The sequence below is a fragment of the Phaseolus vulgaris genome, chromosome 2, assembly GCF_000499845.2.
Source record: "Phaseolus vulgaris cultivar G19833 chromosome 2, P. vulgaris v2.0, whole genome shotgun sequence".
In the NCBI taxonomy this organism is placed as follows: domain Eukaryota; kingdom Viridiplantae; phylum Streptophyta; class Magnoliopsida; order Fabales; family Fabaceae; genus Phaseolus; species Phaseolus vulgaris.
The window spans coordinates 1539720-1557377 of NC_023758.2; the positions used below are offsets into that span (position 1 = coordinate 1539720).

Sequence of the window (17658 nt, forward strand, 5' to 3'; positions counted from 1 at the left end):
TTTTTCAACACAGAATAAAATTGCAGAAGGTAGGGCGAAATTTCACAAATTTTGCTAGGTTTTTCACAAAATTTCAGAAAAATTGTCCGAAATAATTTTTTCCTGAAATTCCACGTAAGAATCTGGATTGAATATGGGACAAAACGCGACAAATTTCACGTCAAACCAATGAGTATTTACCTAGGAAAAAGATCAAACAGTTTCACACACAAACGAACCTTCGTTTCAATCCTTGCAGTGATGAATCAAAAATTTATTGAAAATCTTGTGTGACGAATTTGGGGCTCAAATCTCAGCCAAAACTCAATACACACAAGGACGAATGTCTCATAAAATTTTCAGAACAAAAGACCAAAGGAATAGGGGGTGGTAAGACCCAGACCGAGAGTGAACAAAACCGGTTTTTCGAAAACAAAATGTCCTGACTTTTCTTCCCTGTATCTCCTTTTTGTGATTTGTTTATGGACGTGCCTCCTTCGCAGGGTGCAAACAACATATGAAAGTACTTGTGTGAATGTTTCAATGCAATTTTTCAACACAGAATAAAATTGTAGAAAGTAGGGCGAAATTTCACAAATTTTGCTAGAGGATAGCCTTGGTTTTTCACAAAATTTCAGAAAAATTGTCCCGGAATAAGTTTTTCCTGAAATTCCACGTAAGAATCTGGACTGAATTTGGGACAAAACGCGACAAATTTCACGTCAAACAGATGAGTATTCACCTAGGAAAAAGATCAAACAGTTTCACACACAAACGAACCTTCCTTTCAACCCTGGCAGTGATGAATCAAAAATTTATTGAAAATCTCGTGGGACGAATATATGGCTCAAATCTCAGCCAAAACTCAATACACACAATGAGGAATGTCTGGTAAAATTTTCAGACCAAAAGACCCAAGGAATAGGGCGTAGTAAGACACAGACCGAGAGTGAACAAAACCGGTTTTCCGAAAACAAAATGTCCTGGCTTTTCTTCCCTATATCTCATTTTTGTGAATTGTTTATGGACGTGCCTCCTTCGTAGGGAGCAAATAGCACATGAAAGTACTTGTGTGAATTTTTCAACGCAATTTTTCAACACAAAATAAAATTGGAGAAAGTAGGGCGAAATTTCACAAATTTTGCTAGAGGATAGCCTTAGTTTTTCACAAAATTCCAGAAAAATTGTCCCGGAATAATTTTTTTCTTAAATTTCACATAAGAATCTGGACTGAATTTGGGACAAAACGCGACAAATTTCAAGTCAAACAGATGAGTATTCACCTAGAAAAAAGATCAAACAATTTCACACACAAACGAATTTTCGTTTCAATCCTTGCAGTGATGAATCAAAAATTTATTGAAAATCTTGTGTGACGAATTTGGGGCTCAAATCTCAGCCAAAACTCAATACACACAAGAACGAATGTCTCATAAAATTTTCAGAACAAAAGACCAAAGGAATAGGGGGTAGTAAGACCCAGACCGAGAGTGAACAAAACCGGTTTTTCGAAAACAAAATGTCCTGACTTTTCTTCCCTATATCTCCTTTTTGTGATTTGTTTATGGACGTGCCTCCTTCGCAGGGTGCAAACAACACATGAAAGTACTTGTGTGAATGTTTCAACGCAATTTTTCAACACAGAATAAAATTGTAGAAAGTAGGGCGAAATTTCACAAATTTTGCTAGAGGATAGCCTTGGTTTTTCACAAAATTTCAGAAAAATTGTCCCGGAATAAGTTTTTCCTGAAATTCCACGTAAGAATCTGGACTGAATTTGGGACAAAACGCGACAAATTTCACGTCAAACAGATGAGTATTCACCTAGGAAAAAGATCAAACAGTTTCACACACAAACGAACCTTCCTTTCAACTCTGGCAGTGATGAATCAAAAATTTATTGAAAATCTTGTGGGACGAATCTAGGGCTCAAATCTCAGCCAAAACTCAATACACACAATGAGGAATGTATAGTAAAATTTTCAGACCAAAAGACCAAAGGAATAGGGGGTAGTAAGACACAGACCAAGAGTGAACAAAACCGGTTTTCCGAAAACAAAATGTCCTGGTTTTTCTTCCCTATATCTCATTTTTGTGATTTGTTTACGGACGTGCCTCCTTCGTAGGGAGCAAATAGCACATGAAAGTACTTGTGTGAATTTTTCAACGCAATTTTTCAACACAAAATAAAATTGGAGAAAGTAGGGCGAAATTTCACAAATTTTGCTAGGGGATAGCCTTGGTTTTTCACAAAATTTCAGAAAAATTGTTCCGGAATAATTTTTTTCTTAAATTTCACATAAGAATCTGGACTGAATTTGGGACAAAACGCGACAAATTTCAAGTCAAACAGATGAGTATTCACCTAGAAAAAAGATCAAACAGTTTCGCACACAAACGAACCTTCATTTCAATCCTTGCAGTGATGAATCAAAAATTTATTGAAAATCTTGTGTGACGAATTTGGGGCTCAAATCTCAGCCAAAACTCAATACACACAAGAACGAATGTATCATAAAATTTTCATAACAAAAGACCAAAGGAATAGGGGGTAGTAAAACCCAGACCGAGAGTGAACAAAACCGGTTTTTCGAAAACAAAATGTCCTGACTTTTCTTCCCTATATCTCCTTTTTGTGATTTGTTTATGGACGTGCCTCCTTCGCAGGGTGCAAACAAGACATGAATGTACTTCTATGAATGTTTCAATGCAATTTTTCAACACAGAATAAAATTGTAGAAAGTAAGGCGAAATTTCACAAATTTTGCTAAAGGATAGCCTTGGTTTTTTACAAAATTTCAGAAAAATTGTCCCGGAATAAGTTTTTCCTGAAATTCCACGTAAGAATCTGGACTGAATTTGGGACAAAACGCGACAAATTTCACGTCAAACAGATGAGTATTCACCTAGGAAAAAGATCAAACAGTTTCACACACAAACGAACCTTCCTTTCAACCCTGGCAGTGATAAATCAAAAATTTATTGAAAATCTTGTGGGACGAATCTAGGGCTCAAATCTCAGCCAAAACTCAATACACACAATGAGGAATGTCTGGTAAAATTTTCAGACCAAAAGACCAAAGGAATAGGGGGTAGTAAGACACAGACCGAGAGTGAACAAAACCGGTTTTCCGAAAACAAAATGTCCTGGCTTTTCTTCCCTATATCTCATTTTTGTGATTTGTTTACGGACGTGCCTCCTTCTTAGGGAGCAAATAGCACATGAAAGTACTTGTGTGAATTTTTCAACGCAATTTTTCAACACAAAATAAAATTGGAGAAAGTAGGGCGAAATTTCACAAATTTTGCTAGAGGATGGTAGCCTTGATTTTTCACAAAATTTCAGAAAAATTGTCCCGGAATAATTGTTTCCTGAAATTCCACGTAAGAAACTGGACTGAATTTGGGAAAAAACGCGACAAATTTCACATCAAACGGATGAGTATTCACCTAGAAAAAAGATCAAGTAGTTTCACACACAAACAAACCTTCATTTCAACCCTAACAGTGTTGCATAAAAAATTTGTTGAAAATCTTGTGGGGCGAATCTGGGGCTCAAATCTCAGCCAGAACTCAATTCACACAATGACTAATGTCTGATAAAATTGTCAGACTAAAAACCAAAGGAATAGGGGGAAGTAAGACACAAATCGAGAGTGAACAAAACCGGTTTTCCGAAAACAAAATGTCCTGGCTTTTCTTCCCTATATCTCATTTTTATGATTTGTTTATGGACGTGCCTCCTTCGCAGGGTGCAAACAGCACATGAAAGTACTTGTGTAAATTTTCATCGTAATTTTTCGACACATAAAAAAATTGAAGAAAGTAGAGCGAAATTTCACAAATTTTGCTAGAGGCATAGCCTTGGTTTTTCACAAAATTTCAGAAAAATTGTCCCTGAATAATTTTTTCCTGAAATTCCACATAAGAATCTGGACTGAATTTGGGACAAAACGCGACAAATTTCACGTCAAACGGATGAGTATTCACCTAGGAAAAAATCAAACAGTTTCACACACAAACGAACCTTCCTTTCAACCCTGGCAGTGATGAATAAAAAATTTATTGAAAATCTTGTGGGACGAATCTGGGGCTCAAATCTCATCCAAAACGCAATACACACAATGACGAATGTTTGGTAAAATTTTCAGACCAAAAGACCAAAGGAATAGGGGGTAGGTAGACCCAGACCTAGAGTGAATACAACCGGTTTTCCGAAAACAAAATGTCCTGGCTTTTCTTTCCTATATCTCCTTTTTGTGATTTGTTTATGGACTTGCCTCCTTCGCAGGGTGCAAACAGCCCATGAAAGTAGTTGTGTGAATTTTTCAACTCAATTTTTTAGCACAGAATAAAGTTGCAGAAAGTAGGGCGAAATTTCACAAAATTTGCTAGAGGATAGCCTTGGTTTTTCATAAAATTTCAGAAAAATTCTCCCGGAATAATATTTTCCTGAAATTCCACGTAAGAATATGGACTGAATTTGGGACAAAACGCGACAAATTTCACGTCAAACGGATGAGTATTTACCTAGGAAAAAGATCAAACAGTTTCACACACAAGCGGACCTTCCTTTCAACCCTGGCTGTGATGAATAAAAAATTTATTGAAATTCTTGTGGGACGAATCTGGGGCTCAAATCTCAGCCAAAATTCAATACACACAATGACGAATGTCTGGTAAAATTTTCAGATGAAAAGACCAAAGGAATAGGGCGTAGTAAGACCCAGACCAAGAGTGAACAAAACCGGTTTTCCGAAAACAAAATGTCCTGGCTTTTCTTTCCTATATTTCCTTTTTGTGATTTGTTTATGGATGTGCCTCCTTTGCAGGGTCCAAACAGCACATGAAAGTACTTGTATGAATGTTTCAACGCAATTTTTCAACACAAAATAAAATTGGAGAAAGTAGGGCGAAATTTCACAAATTTTGCTAGATGATAGCCTTGGTTTTTCATAAAATTTCAGAAAAATTGTCACGGAATATTTTTTTCCTGAAATTCCACGTAACAATCTGGACTGAATTTAGAACAAAACGCGACAAATTTCACGTCAAACGGATGAGTATTCATATAGGAAAAAGATCAAAAACTTTCACACACAAACGAACCTTCCTTTCAACTCTGGCAGTGATGAATAAAAAGTTTATTGAAAATCTTGTGGGACGAATCTGGGGCTCAAATCTCAGCCAAAACTCAATACACACAATGACGAATGTCTGATAAAATTTTCAAACCAAAAGACCGAAGGAATAGGGTTGTGTAAGACCCAGACCGAGAGTGAACAAAACCGGTTTTCCAAAAACAAAATGTCCTGGCTTTTCTTCCCTATATCTCATTTTTGTGATTTTTTTATGGACGTGCCTCCTTCGCAGGGTGCAAACAGCACTAAAGTACTTGTGTGAATTTTCATCGTAATATTTTAGCACAGAATAAAATTGCATAAAGTAGGGCGAAATTTCACAAATTTTGCTAGAGGATAGCCTTGGTTTTTAACAAAATTTCAGAAAAATTGTTCCGAAATAAATTTTTTCCTAAAATTCCACGTATTAATCTGGACTGAATTTGGGACAAAACGCGATAAATTTCACGTCAAACGGATGAGTATTCACCTAGGAAAAAGATCAAACAGTTTTACACACAAACGAACCTTCCTTTCAACCCTGGCAGTGATGAGTAAAAAATTTATTGAAAATCTTGTGGGACGAATCTGGGGCTCAAATCTTAGTCAAAACTCAATACACACATTGAAGAATGTCTGGTAAAATTTTCAGACCAAAAGACCCAAGGAATAAGGCGTAGTAAGACCCAGACCCAGAGTGAAAATAACCGGTTTTCCGAAAACAAAATGTCCTGACTTTTCTTCCCTATATCTTCTTTTTGTGATTTGTTTATGGACGTGCCTCCTTCGCAAGGTGCAAACAACACATGAAAGTACTTGTGTGAATTTTTCAACACAAATTTTCAACACGGAATAAATTTGCAGAAAGTATGACAAAATTTCACAAATTTTGCTAGAGGATAGCCTTGGTTTTTCAATAAAAAAATTCTTTGTCACGTTTTTGCCTTTTAATTATTTAACAATTTTCGTGACTCTTTCAAATGCAACGGCTATCTTAACCAGTTATAGGATCCAACAAGTAAAAAATGTGAAGACAGAAGAAACTAAGTTTTTTTTGTAATTTTTTTATTGGGTCATATCTAAATTCGATTTTCTAGGAATTAACAAGATTTGCATGTTTTATCTGAAACTAAATAAAACAATCAGAATTATTAGATGATAGTATTATTAATAATTATAGTAATATAATTATTCTTCAATTTAATCTATTAATTAAATATATTTTTAAAATATGAAGTTGTTTAGTTTTTAAATATTAAATTATGTAGTCATTTTCAAAATAATTTTTCTAAAAAGTCTAACAATTTATTTTGAAATTACAAATTTTATAAAAAAACTTGTGACAAGTTATAGTTCAATCCAATTTGTTCTTATCTATGATTGGTTGAGGTGATTGAGTATGATAAAAAACAAATAAAGTTTAGTCCAATCCAACTCCTTACACTTCTAACAAAAATTAAAGAAAAATAATTTGATTTAGGGTGAGTTTGGTTTTTGTCAAAAAAAAAAAAGTTTTAATTCTTCAACTTTATTTATAATTTTTTAAATAAAACAAAAATAATATTTTGAAATTGTATACTATCAAATAAAATTTTATATTATGTAGTTTTTAAACAATTTATAAATTATTACATACATATTTTTATTTAAAAATATTAATTATCATTTTGATAATAAGGCTATAAAATATTTTAACCTTGTTAGTTGGAATGACAACTTAGTTCAAATAAAATACACTAAAGTCACCAACTCTAAATACAAATTCTTTCTTTGTATTTGATTTACACTAAAAAAAATAAAAAAAAATTAAAGCAGATTAGTAGACTTAATTAAAATTATACGAATAAATGAGTACTTTTATCCGACTTTTACGTAAAAGTTATATTTTTGTTAGCTATATATGTTTTAATATTCATTTTAACAATACGACTTTTGTTATGAAAATTTGAAATTATACTATTTGATGATGACTTGTTCATATATATATATATATATATATATATATATATATATATATATATATATATTTATTGCATTTACCTATTTTTGTATTTTTTTTACCAAATTACATCATTTTGGTCATTTTTCCTAATTTTTTACACACCATCATCACCATCCAAAAAACATAGGCAAAATATTAAACAATATAATTTTCATAATTTTTCAACTCTATTACCATGTTTTCATCTTCTTCTTCCTCAACATCATAGAATCAATTTTATTTTGGACCACAAAATCTTCCATTTCTCGACGTGTATCATTCCAAATTGACTTGGGCGAATCAAAAAGCCACATTGTGTTCATCTGTATGTTAACCATTTGTGCCGCGTAGTATGGATCTTGAATCCCTTTCTCTTTCGAGACCTATATTGATCGCTAATGAACATTAAACAATCCATCAAACTCTCCTTAACTACCTCTTTCATGTCCTAAGCATATTATGTTTGTTGGAAGATTTCATAAATTAAAAATAACAACATTTCATAATATATATTCATAATTTCTCTGTATCCCTTGACCAAAATTCTAAATTCCCTTCTTGTTTCAAATGCCTCCCAACACTTATTTTTGTCTGATTTCTTCCTTATTCATTAGGCTTTCTCTTTTGAATCTTTCCACCTTCATCTCCCATAACTCTGTTAATTCTCTTGGCTCTCTCACTCTTCAAATTCAGCTCACTAAACTTGATTTTGTGGTAATCCTGTTAAGAGAGTCTGCATTAGGTTTTCCACTTTGGGTTTCCCTCCCATGCTTCTAAGCTCAACAAATCAGTAATTGTTGGAGTGAGGAACCTTATGAGTCGGTTTTATGAGTTGAGTTAAGTTTAAAGTATGTTTTGTAATATGAAAATTAGAGTCATTTTGAGTCTATCCTAATGAGTGTTTGTTGGGCTTATCACGTCATCTGCTATCGGACCACCCATAATATGTTATCCCACATAAAGAGGTGAAGAGGTATAATGGAGATCTCACATCGACTAGAGCAGTACTATCCATTACTTTACATATTACTTTACATATTGTTACTAGATCTCTGAGAAGTTGCAAAAGACTAACAATTCCCATTTGTTGCCTCTCATCACAAGATCTTAACACATTACAAAAGATTCACTACCACTTCTTCTAAATCTGCCAAACTTTCTCTTCCATTTGGGTATCAAAATGTTCTGAGAAGCCCTATTCCCGCAGGTGATGTTGGGTTTACCAAACCACCCCCACATTCCACACAAGTCCTTCAAGAATCTCTTTTTGCATATTAGTCCCAGACTGAAGCAATGAAGAAGATAGAGAGAGCAGCACTGAAGTTGTTGGCTCATTCTTCTGCCTTTCTGCTGTTCTCTAATTCCAAGTCTCCATGATGCTACTCCAACCTCTCACCTCTCTCTCATTGCTTCAACCCAACAAACTTTTCATAATATTCTCTTTACCTCAAAATTTATAATACAATATTTTTAAGGTAGAATGTGTTAAAATTATATTATTTATGAGTTATATAAATATTATTTTATTAAAATAATATAAGACTTATAAAAGATTAAATATATTAAAATTATGTTATTTATGAATTATATAAATATTTCATTATTTTTAAAATATTATAAGAAAACGAAAATAAAAGACTTATCTATTTGTATTTAATAATATTAAGATTTTTTTTGGGGATATATATATATATATATATAAAAGATGCACATTTGAAGATCAATATAAATATAAATAAATAAGATGCATAAATTAAATAATATAAATAAATAAAATAAATTAGTACATAACTAAAAATAAATTAGTACATAACTAAAAATAAATTAGAACATAACTAAAAATAAATTAAATAATATAATAAAAATAGACTAATGTAACTAAAAACAAAATAAATAAATAAAATAATTAAAGAGAATGAGTTATAAAATAAGGATTTATTGAAATTGTATTTTTTTGTGTTCTCCTCTTTTCACCTCTCTAATATTTCTTTCTAACTATACAGTGATCTATTTTTATTTATTTATATTTATATTATTTAATTTATTTTTAGTCACATATTAATCATTTTTTATTTATTTATATTTATATTATTTAATTTATCTTTAGTTAGATATTAATCTATTTTATTTATTTATTATTTATAAAATCTCGCTAATATATTTATATTTCTTAATTTAATATTTGTCATTTTTTTTAAAAATTTATTGGCAAATAAATACTATAAAAAAATTGTAAGAGTAAAAAGTCAATAATAAATAAAGATTTAAAAATATAATAATTAAAGGTTAAATCTTGTAAATTTAAATAAGTAAATATTATTTAAAATGATGTCATATTGTATTATTCTGTCAACCATACTTAAACTTATTAATTTCGATTAGTCAATACAAAACTAATTAAAATCTTTATAACACAAAATAAAATAGATTATATTGATGATATTGTAAAGGTGATTTGTGTCTTAATTTTGATATGATATTATTCTACATGACATTTGTTCTCATTTTCCATTTTTTCAATTGTATATAAAAAAAAATATTAACTTAAATAGATGAAGATGTGAAACTTTTCAAATCTCTTTTCTATATTATAGTAGTTTTATCGAGAACAAGATGGAATATAAATATCATTGTCAATTCCATCACTTTTTCGAGAAACATGTCTCCTTTGATCTTGACATTCATTTCTGATACGAAAATCTTGATCATTCTATAAGAACTAATAGTGATAACTTTGTATGTCTTTTACCATCTATATTAGTCCCTTAATCAAAATGGGTTCACCAATTATATAAAGAATGTAGTAGTAATAAGAAATAAATGATTTGTAGATAAAAGAATTTTTCCTTTCTCTCTAGGTCATTAACAAATATGTATGTAAAATAGAATAAAAAATACAATGTAAAAATATTTACCTCATATCTTCTTTTATCAAAAGTTATTAGAAAATAAGTATTTCTCAAAAAATAATTATAGTAATAATCTGATTAAATTGAAAAAAAAATGTTACAATTAAGTGTGTGATCTTATGGTGTTATGTCAATAATTGCTTCTAACTTCTCAACTTCATGCTCAACAACGAGTTTAAAGTTGTTCTATGTGAGTGTTATGTATTCATAACTAATAATCATGAGTATTAAATCAATAGATATGATTTACTATTTAAATATTTCGTAAAAACCATATTTTTTTAGTTATCTAAATCTTATTTGTAGGTATAATATAAATTAATTTTATTAAAGTACTTACTCAATTCTTCCACCCAATATTCATATATTTAATATTTTCAATAGTTTTTATTAACTTAAGCTTTGAAGAATTATTTACAAATATATTTCTCATCAATATTTCTCAAAGATTCAGTGATCATATCCTAAAATATCTAATTATATTTCTAGAAAATTTATTCTTTCAATGGAAAGTACAGCACTCATTTTCTATCAAAACAATTATCAGGTAAAAAAAGAGAAATGAAATTAGTCTTGTAATAAAAGTGGATGAGATAAAATGATAGGTTGAAAGTATAAATCTTTCATTAACAAAAACTACTATATCAATAGCTACTTTTTTTTTTCAAAAGAAAAAAAAATACTCTTACAAAGTTATCGTAAATATACTTTATATGCTCTTTTCTCGGTATACCTTCTGTCAAAAATAAAATATAATTACTCTACTACCTACTACTCTTTTAAATCCTATTTATTGTCTGTTTAGATATAAAGTACAGCATAATAAAATAATCATTAAATCTCATTAAAAGTCTGTTATGGAAATAAATATGGTTCGTTATATGTTAAAAGTACTTATCACCGAGAAATTATTATTTAAGTAAAACTTTGAGGGAAATAATAAATATTATATTAAATGATATATAGGCTGTACTTTGTTTTTATTTAACAACTTTTAAGACAATTAGATAAGATTTTTTTTTTCTCAAAATAGTATAATTAAAAATTTGAATCTTCATTGAAATGATTATCATGAACTCTTATTTTGACACATATAATTAACAACAATCATAGATGAAATTATGTAGAATTTAAGTATAGAAATTATTCAATGTATATAAAATAAAAGGGTGACATGATCTTGATAAAAATAACAAAATATATGATAAAGCATAACATCAACAACGTTAATGGTGATATAATGATAACTGCGAGGATGGATGTAACAATGAAAAGATGATACCAGTTATAATAAATGATAACAATCATGATAAAAAAAAAACCCAAAAATAAAGAGTAATAAAATATTAAAAGAATAAAAATTACAACTAAAGTTACACATTGATAAAAATATTAATTTAGTTGTTACACTTTTATAAAATTAGACTTCGAAATTATAATTTTAAACTAATTCATGTAAATGAGATTAAATTATTAAATTCTATTAAAAACTAAACTTATTAAAAATGTGTAACTCTCGTTTAATGTATTGATATTATTATTGTAGTGTCATCTGAGTCCAATATTATGTATAAAGAAATGATCTACTGATATTAATATTATTAGAGCATCACGTAAGTTAAAAAAATTTGGATAATCAATGTTAAATAAAAAATAATATTTATTATTGAATTAAGCTAATAATTAGTAAAAAAAATAGAATGATAATTTTAATATTTATTAAAAAATACATAATATATATATATATATAAATTAAAAGTTCATGAATTATTGATTATACTAAATATTCTAGATTTAAAATTATCAATATTTTTTTCTATTAACAATTTTGAATATCCAATTCTATAGTCCTACACCTACATTTCTTGCTTAATTTTACAGGTGAAACCGACATTAAAAGTTAAAAAAAAATAAATCCTGAGAGTAAAAAATATTAAAAAAATATGAGAAGGGTGAAGAAGAAGTGTCGGTGATGTCACCAGGGAGAATTATTGGGCAACATCCTTTGTGGCTCAAACTCATTGGTCCGTTATACAATCATACATCAAATATGCATCCATGGCTCCACCACTATTTCCCAGCTGTATCACCACCACATCATACATCAAATCTACCATTCAATCATCATTCATACATGCATATATGCCAATCACCAACCACATCAATAACCTTTTCTTCTTTCATATATTATGCTCTTTAACGTCTCTCCTATGTATCATTCATTCAATTTTATTTTTATTATTATTTATCACTTAGTTATGCCTTCTATTGTTTTCTCTATTAAACGTGTTAACTCTTACCATTAATTACCAATAAATCAACTCCTTTTCCATAATGTCACCGACGCTAATTAGCAACTAAGTAAAGCTTTATATTAACGATTAAAATGTACTTCTTTTCCAATTCCATTCTCAACAACTCATTTTTTAGAGTTTGATTTTCATGTATTGTGTCCGATGATAAAGTTCCCAGTATTGTTGGATTTTTCTGCTTTCAATTAAAAATACCAAAAATTTTATTTATTTTTTTGAGTCCTAGACGAAGAAATAATGATCCACATGTGTTAATGTCTGCTCTGATTTTATATTTTCTCCACGTAATGTTTTGGAGGAAAATCTCGTTGAAATTATAAATGAAGATTAAAAATTTAATTTAACCTTGAATATGTGACATTATAAAAGAGTGGTAATGCAAGAGGAAAAACTTATTTGGGTGGGCCCCCAAATGCGAAGCTTCTGAACCCTAACCCAAACTCGTTGATCCAACGGCTAGTGGGGGCCCATCTGATAGGGACCCCACTTCCCCAACACCAATAGCTGCCTGAGTGACAGATGAAAGCAGAGGGTCCTGTCCTATATATTTATAAACCTTCTCCCACACTTTTCACTCTCCCTCTCATAAAAAACCAACAGAACTCAATGGATCGGAAAAGTCTTCTGTCTTTCGCACTCATCGCCGTTGTTGTCGCCGCCGTCGGAGGGCAGTCTCCATCGGCGGCGCCCACCACGACCCCTCCGGCCTCCACCACCACTCCCTCTGCATCCCCAGTCACTACCCCTTCTAAGCCTCAATCACCGGCGCCGGTTGCTTCTCCCACCTCATCTCCACCAGCTTCCTCCCACAATGCTGCAACCGCAACCCCCGCATCAACTCCCACGGCTTCGCCTCCGTCCAAAACTGCCGCTCCAGCTCCAGCGACCAACCCCCCGGCCTCCACACCTCCGTCTGCCACACCTCCGGCTGCTACACCTCCAGCGGTCACACCTCCAGCAGCCACACCTCCGTCTGCCACACCTCCAGCAGCTACACCTCCGGCTGCCACACCTCCAGCAGCTACACCTCCGGCTGCCACACCTCCAGCAGCCACACCTCCAGCAGCCACACCTCCTGCAGTCACACCTCCAGCGGCCACACCTCCGACTGCCACAACTCCAACAGCCACACCTCCTGCGGCCACACCTCCTGCTTTGACCCCAGTGAGCACACCGCCGGCGCAAGTTCCGGTGAGCTCTCCCCCTGCACTGGCACCGACAGTTCCGGCACCCGTGGTAGCACCGACTGCTGAGGCTCCCGCTCCGGCCCCGAAGAAGAAGACGACCAAGAAGAGTAAGAAGCACACTGCACCAGCACCGTCGCCAACATTGCTCGGACCTCCCGCTCCACCGGTCGGAGCTCCGGGATCCAGCCAGGATGCGTTGGCTCCCGGTCCAGCCTCATCTCAGAACGAGGTACGTGTTGCGTTAAAAGAAAAACTGCCATTCACTATTCATACTACGCAAACAATGTTTTTACAACTGCACACTTTTTTTATCAAATAATGCATATAAAAGTAGAAATAATTCATATGTGCACCAATTATTAGACTAATTACAAACAAATGTCTTCAAATTTTTACACTTAAGATTAGTCTTGTTTTGTCTTTGGTGTCACCCTCACCCCATTGGGTTAGTCTTCAAATTAAATTCTAAAATCTAAATGTAGTTTTCTGTGTGTAAACTTTGGTTTAACTTTACTGTTTGTGCAAAATATGGATCAGATCTGGATTTTACAAATGTAGTTCAGATCTTCGGAGTGAGATGAGACATTGATATGCTTTGTTGACTCTTAACTTCAGTTGGGTTTTTAGTTGACTTCAATATCATAGAACTCATGTCTTGTGTGTCCATTCTTCTAGAATGGATTTGGTTAAGGGTTTTGTTAGTCCCTTTTTTTAAATCCTTCTTCTAGAATCCACGTGAACTTGGTAATTGAACAATACATAGCAAAATCATGATTTTTTAATAAAATCAAAGAGTTCAGTCGCTGTCGGGATAATGTATCATGCTTTGGTCGTGCATATTTACTGATTATGTGTTCATGTCTTTCACAATATTATGTAAATTTTTGAATGTACTGAATTGGATCTGAGATTTACACATTGCAGAGTGGAGCTGAAAGCATGAGGTGCTTGAAGAAGGTGATAGGATGCTTAGCATTGAGCTGGGCTACCCTTGTTTTGATCTTCTAGAGAAGAGGCTCAGACTTCATGGCGGTTGTTACATATTATTGTATCATTTATTGTCTTTTTTGGCCCTGTCGGGGCCAACATTAAATTTATTTGCTATTGTTTTCTTCGATCTCTTGTTACTTTTTACATATATAAATAAATAAATATAATTTATGATGTTCTTACTTTTATTTTTGTATTCTTTAAACCCTTGTCCTGTGTTTGTCGTGTTTTATCTTGGGATTGCTTGAAGAGGTTGGCACCGACACTACAACGTCTTTCTATTTTTATATTTTATTCTATTTCAGTTTCTGCTAAACTTTCTATTCCAGGTTTAACAACGACTTCAGCTAAGAATCACACTATTCTAGTTTTAAAATAGAAAATGATAGTTTGATTTGAAGGGTGATTTTAGGTTTTATATATATCGTTAATTTTTATTTATTTATATAGTGTTAAATCATTTATATTAATATAAAATTTATAAATATATTACTTTTCAACGGTAGATGTAGATATAAATTAATGCAATAAAAGTATTTATAGATATAACAGTCTATAAAGCAAATTATGTTAGTTTAAACTAATTTATCCTTTAAAGTATCGGATTCTTTTTACAAGAAAAGAAATCCAATTAATGTGAATAACTATTTGCATATTAAGTCCCATATTGGAAATAATTAATGATATTATAAATCTAAGACATTCAGCTATATATTAATAATAAATAGTCACGTGACTATTCAAAAAACGCACATTTAAATATAAATTTAACAATTTAAATACGATTAGCTTTTATATTTATCATTCTGATTCTGATTTATTATGCTAATTTAGAATTATCGCTTTATTAATCAATCTATCTAGAATGTTCGAATTCAAATTCTATTTTTATACCTGCATTTCTCATAATTACAAAAGTAATTATTGTTTTAATAGTTAGCTATTTAAAGTTAAAATAATTAAATAATTAATCGGTACTAATACAATCGATACAGTAACTCTTTAAAACAATTGACGTGTACTGATATAATTGTCCTCAATAAAAGAGAAAAATATAAGATATTTTAGTATTGAAGTTAGTACTTGTAATCATAACAGTGTAGGTAAAGTAAGATGTACTTGGCAAGGTTACAACGACACTATTTATTTGTAAGATTTAGCAATTTTACATCATTGACTTTTCTTGTTTATTCTGAAGATTAACCGTTGATCCCATTAAATATCATCACATGCAACGTGTTACAATAGTAATTGTGTGATTTTATAAACTGTACATTCTGTAACCTTAATTTGAAAATTTAACATTTTGTACAATAGTAATCGTGTGATTTTAAACTTTAAACAATGTTTTTATCTCAAATTCACTAATTTTATCTATACAAAATGTCTAAAAAAAAGTTAAAAAAATAATATATATTTAAATTATTATTCACATTGATTCTTAAGTAATGTAAAACTATTAGATATATCAAAACAATTTCATAATTGTAACTTATTTTAGTATGTCTAATAGTCTCACATCGCCTAAAAATCGGAATCAATACTAATTTAAATACGTTTTACTTTATTAAACCTTAAAATATTTATTAAAAATGTTATATTTTAGAATGTTTGAGAAACAGATTTTTAATCTCATTCTCAAAAAAATAAAAAGTTCTTTACCACTTTGATATAAAATTAATCCTTATTTTTCAAGCAATATTTCTCCGTCTTTATATCATTCCAAGACAAAACAACTGTTTATTTAATGAGTACTATTGGATCAACTAAATGCATTGGCAACAAGTTATGATTAATCTTGCAGATGATACTTAATGAAATTTAGTGCTCTCTTTTTGGTTAGGCCACTTCTAACTTTATTCCACAATTTGTTCTTGTTTTCTTCGAGACGGTAGACCTAACTTTATCAAGTAATAATGCGTCATTTTTATGATATGCAATTAAGCTTCAACTAACTTCACAGGCGCCAGCTTGCACATTCAGTAATATTAACTCTAATTTCTTTTCGTTTTCCAATTGAAGTGAACCAAATCTGATGAAACCGTGAAAGTTCTACAGATTTGCCACCCAAATTCTGAGATCATTCGTATCAGTGACAATTGACAGAGCCTTGTGTTTTTATCAACTTGTCGCGTGCCACAGAAAATTGCAGTGACCACAAAAGGCCTTATTAGTATAGAAGTCTCTTTTAGACGCTACTGCACCTTGTGGTTTCACTTGCACGTGTAGGCATGGCTTACAAGAATTAAAAGCATGCTCAGTGCAGCTTTCATTGTCACATTTTTCTCGTATCATATGGAAAATTTCTCGGCTGTTTCTTTACTTGCATTGCAGCCTAGGAAGACATTCCTCTTAAATAAGGTGTGTGTCGGATACTCATATTGGACACCGACCCTTGTATGACACGTATCTGTGAAATGTTCAATTCAAAAAGTATTTGTTGAATTTTTGACAATTTTAATATGATTCTAACACAATCTTAAAAAAGAAAAAACATTAATTTTCTAAAAACTCAAACTTATTTATAAATTTTTATTATAATTATAAAAATAAGAAACAAATCATTTTGAACCAGTCATGACAAAACATTATTTGCTCCAAAAAATAATCTGAAACATACTTGTGCACATAAATTTTTATTGTCAATTTATATAATTCATAATTATATAATATATAGATCTGTGTCCTCGTGTACTTTATTTTAGAGATTATACGTATCTTTGTGTTCGTGTCCATGTGTCTCTGTTACATGGATCCAACCATATGGATTTGTTTTTGTGCTGGCTAGAGACCACAAATTTATTTGCTGTGGGTAGTGTCTTTTTCAGCTGTGGTCAAGACTGAAAGAGTGTTGTACATCATCTTTCTTCAAGCACAAATATATCGGAACTCACATTTTTACCTTTCTGAGTTTCCTTCACTGGGACGAAACGTTCAATGCCAAAATCGCACTCAATGAATTTACTTTTAGCCACCAAAGGCAACCGGTAAGATTTGAAAAAAATTCCTCTAATATTTGTTTCCTTAAATTAATGGTTTCATATACAACGACAATGCACCTTAAGGATTTGTTTTGAATTTCAGAGTAGAATTGAAATAATGAATTTGAAGGACAAATATGAAAAAAATAAGTTGTTTCATTAAGGTTAAATAGAGTAAAAAATAAAGATTTTTTTTGTA

General features: G+C 31.3%; 1 protein-coding gene across 1 annotated transcript; it reads left to right on the forward strand.

Moving 5' to 3' along the window:
* The first annotated feature begins 12833 nt into the window (after positions 1-12833).
* Positions 12834-14666, forward strand: LOC137810068 (lysine-rich arabinogalactan protein 18-like). Its single transcript, XM_068611191.1, has 2 exons — positions 12834-13717; positions 14413-14666. Exons 1-2 carry the CDS (start codon positions 12908-12910, stop codon positions 14494-14496), a joined length of 894 nt encoding a protein of 297 aa, XP_068467292.1. The 5' UTR covers positions 12834-12907; the 3' UTR covers positions 14497-14666.
* The last annotated feature ends 2992 nt before the right edge of the window (positions 14667-17658 follow it).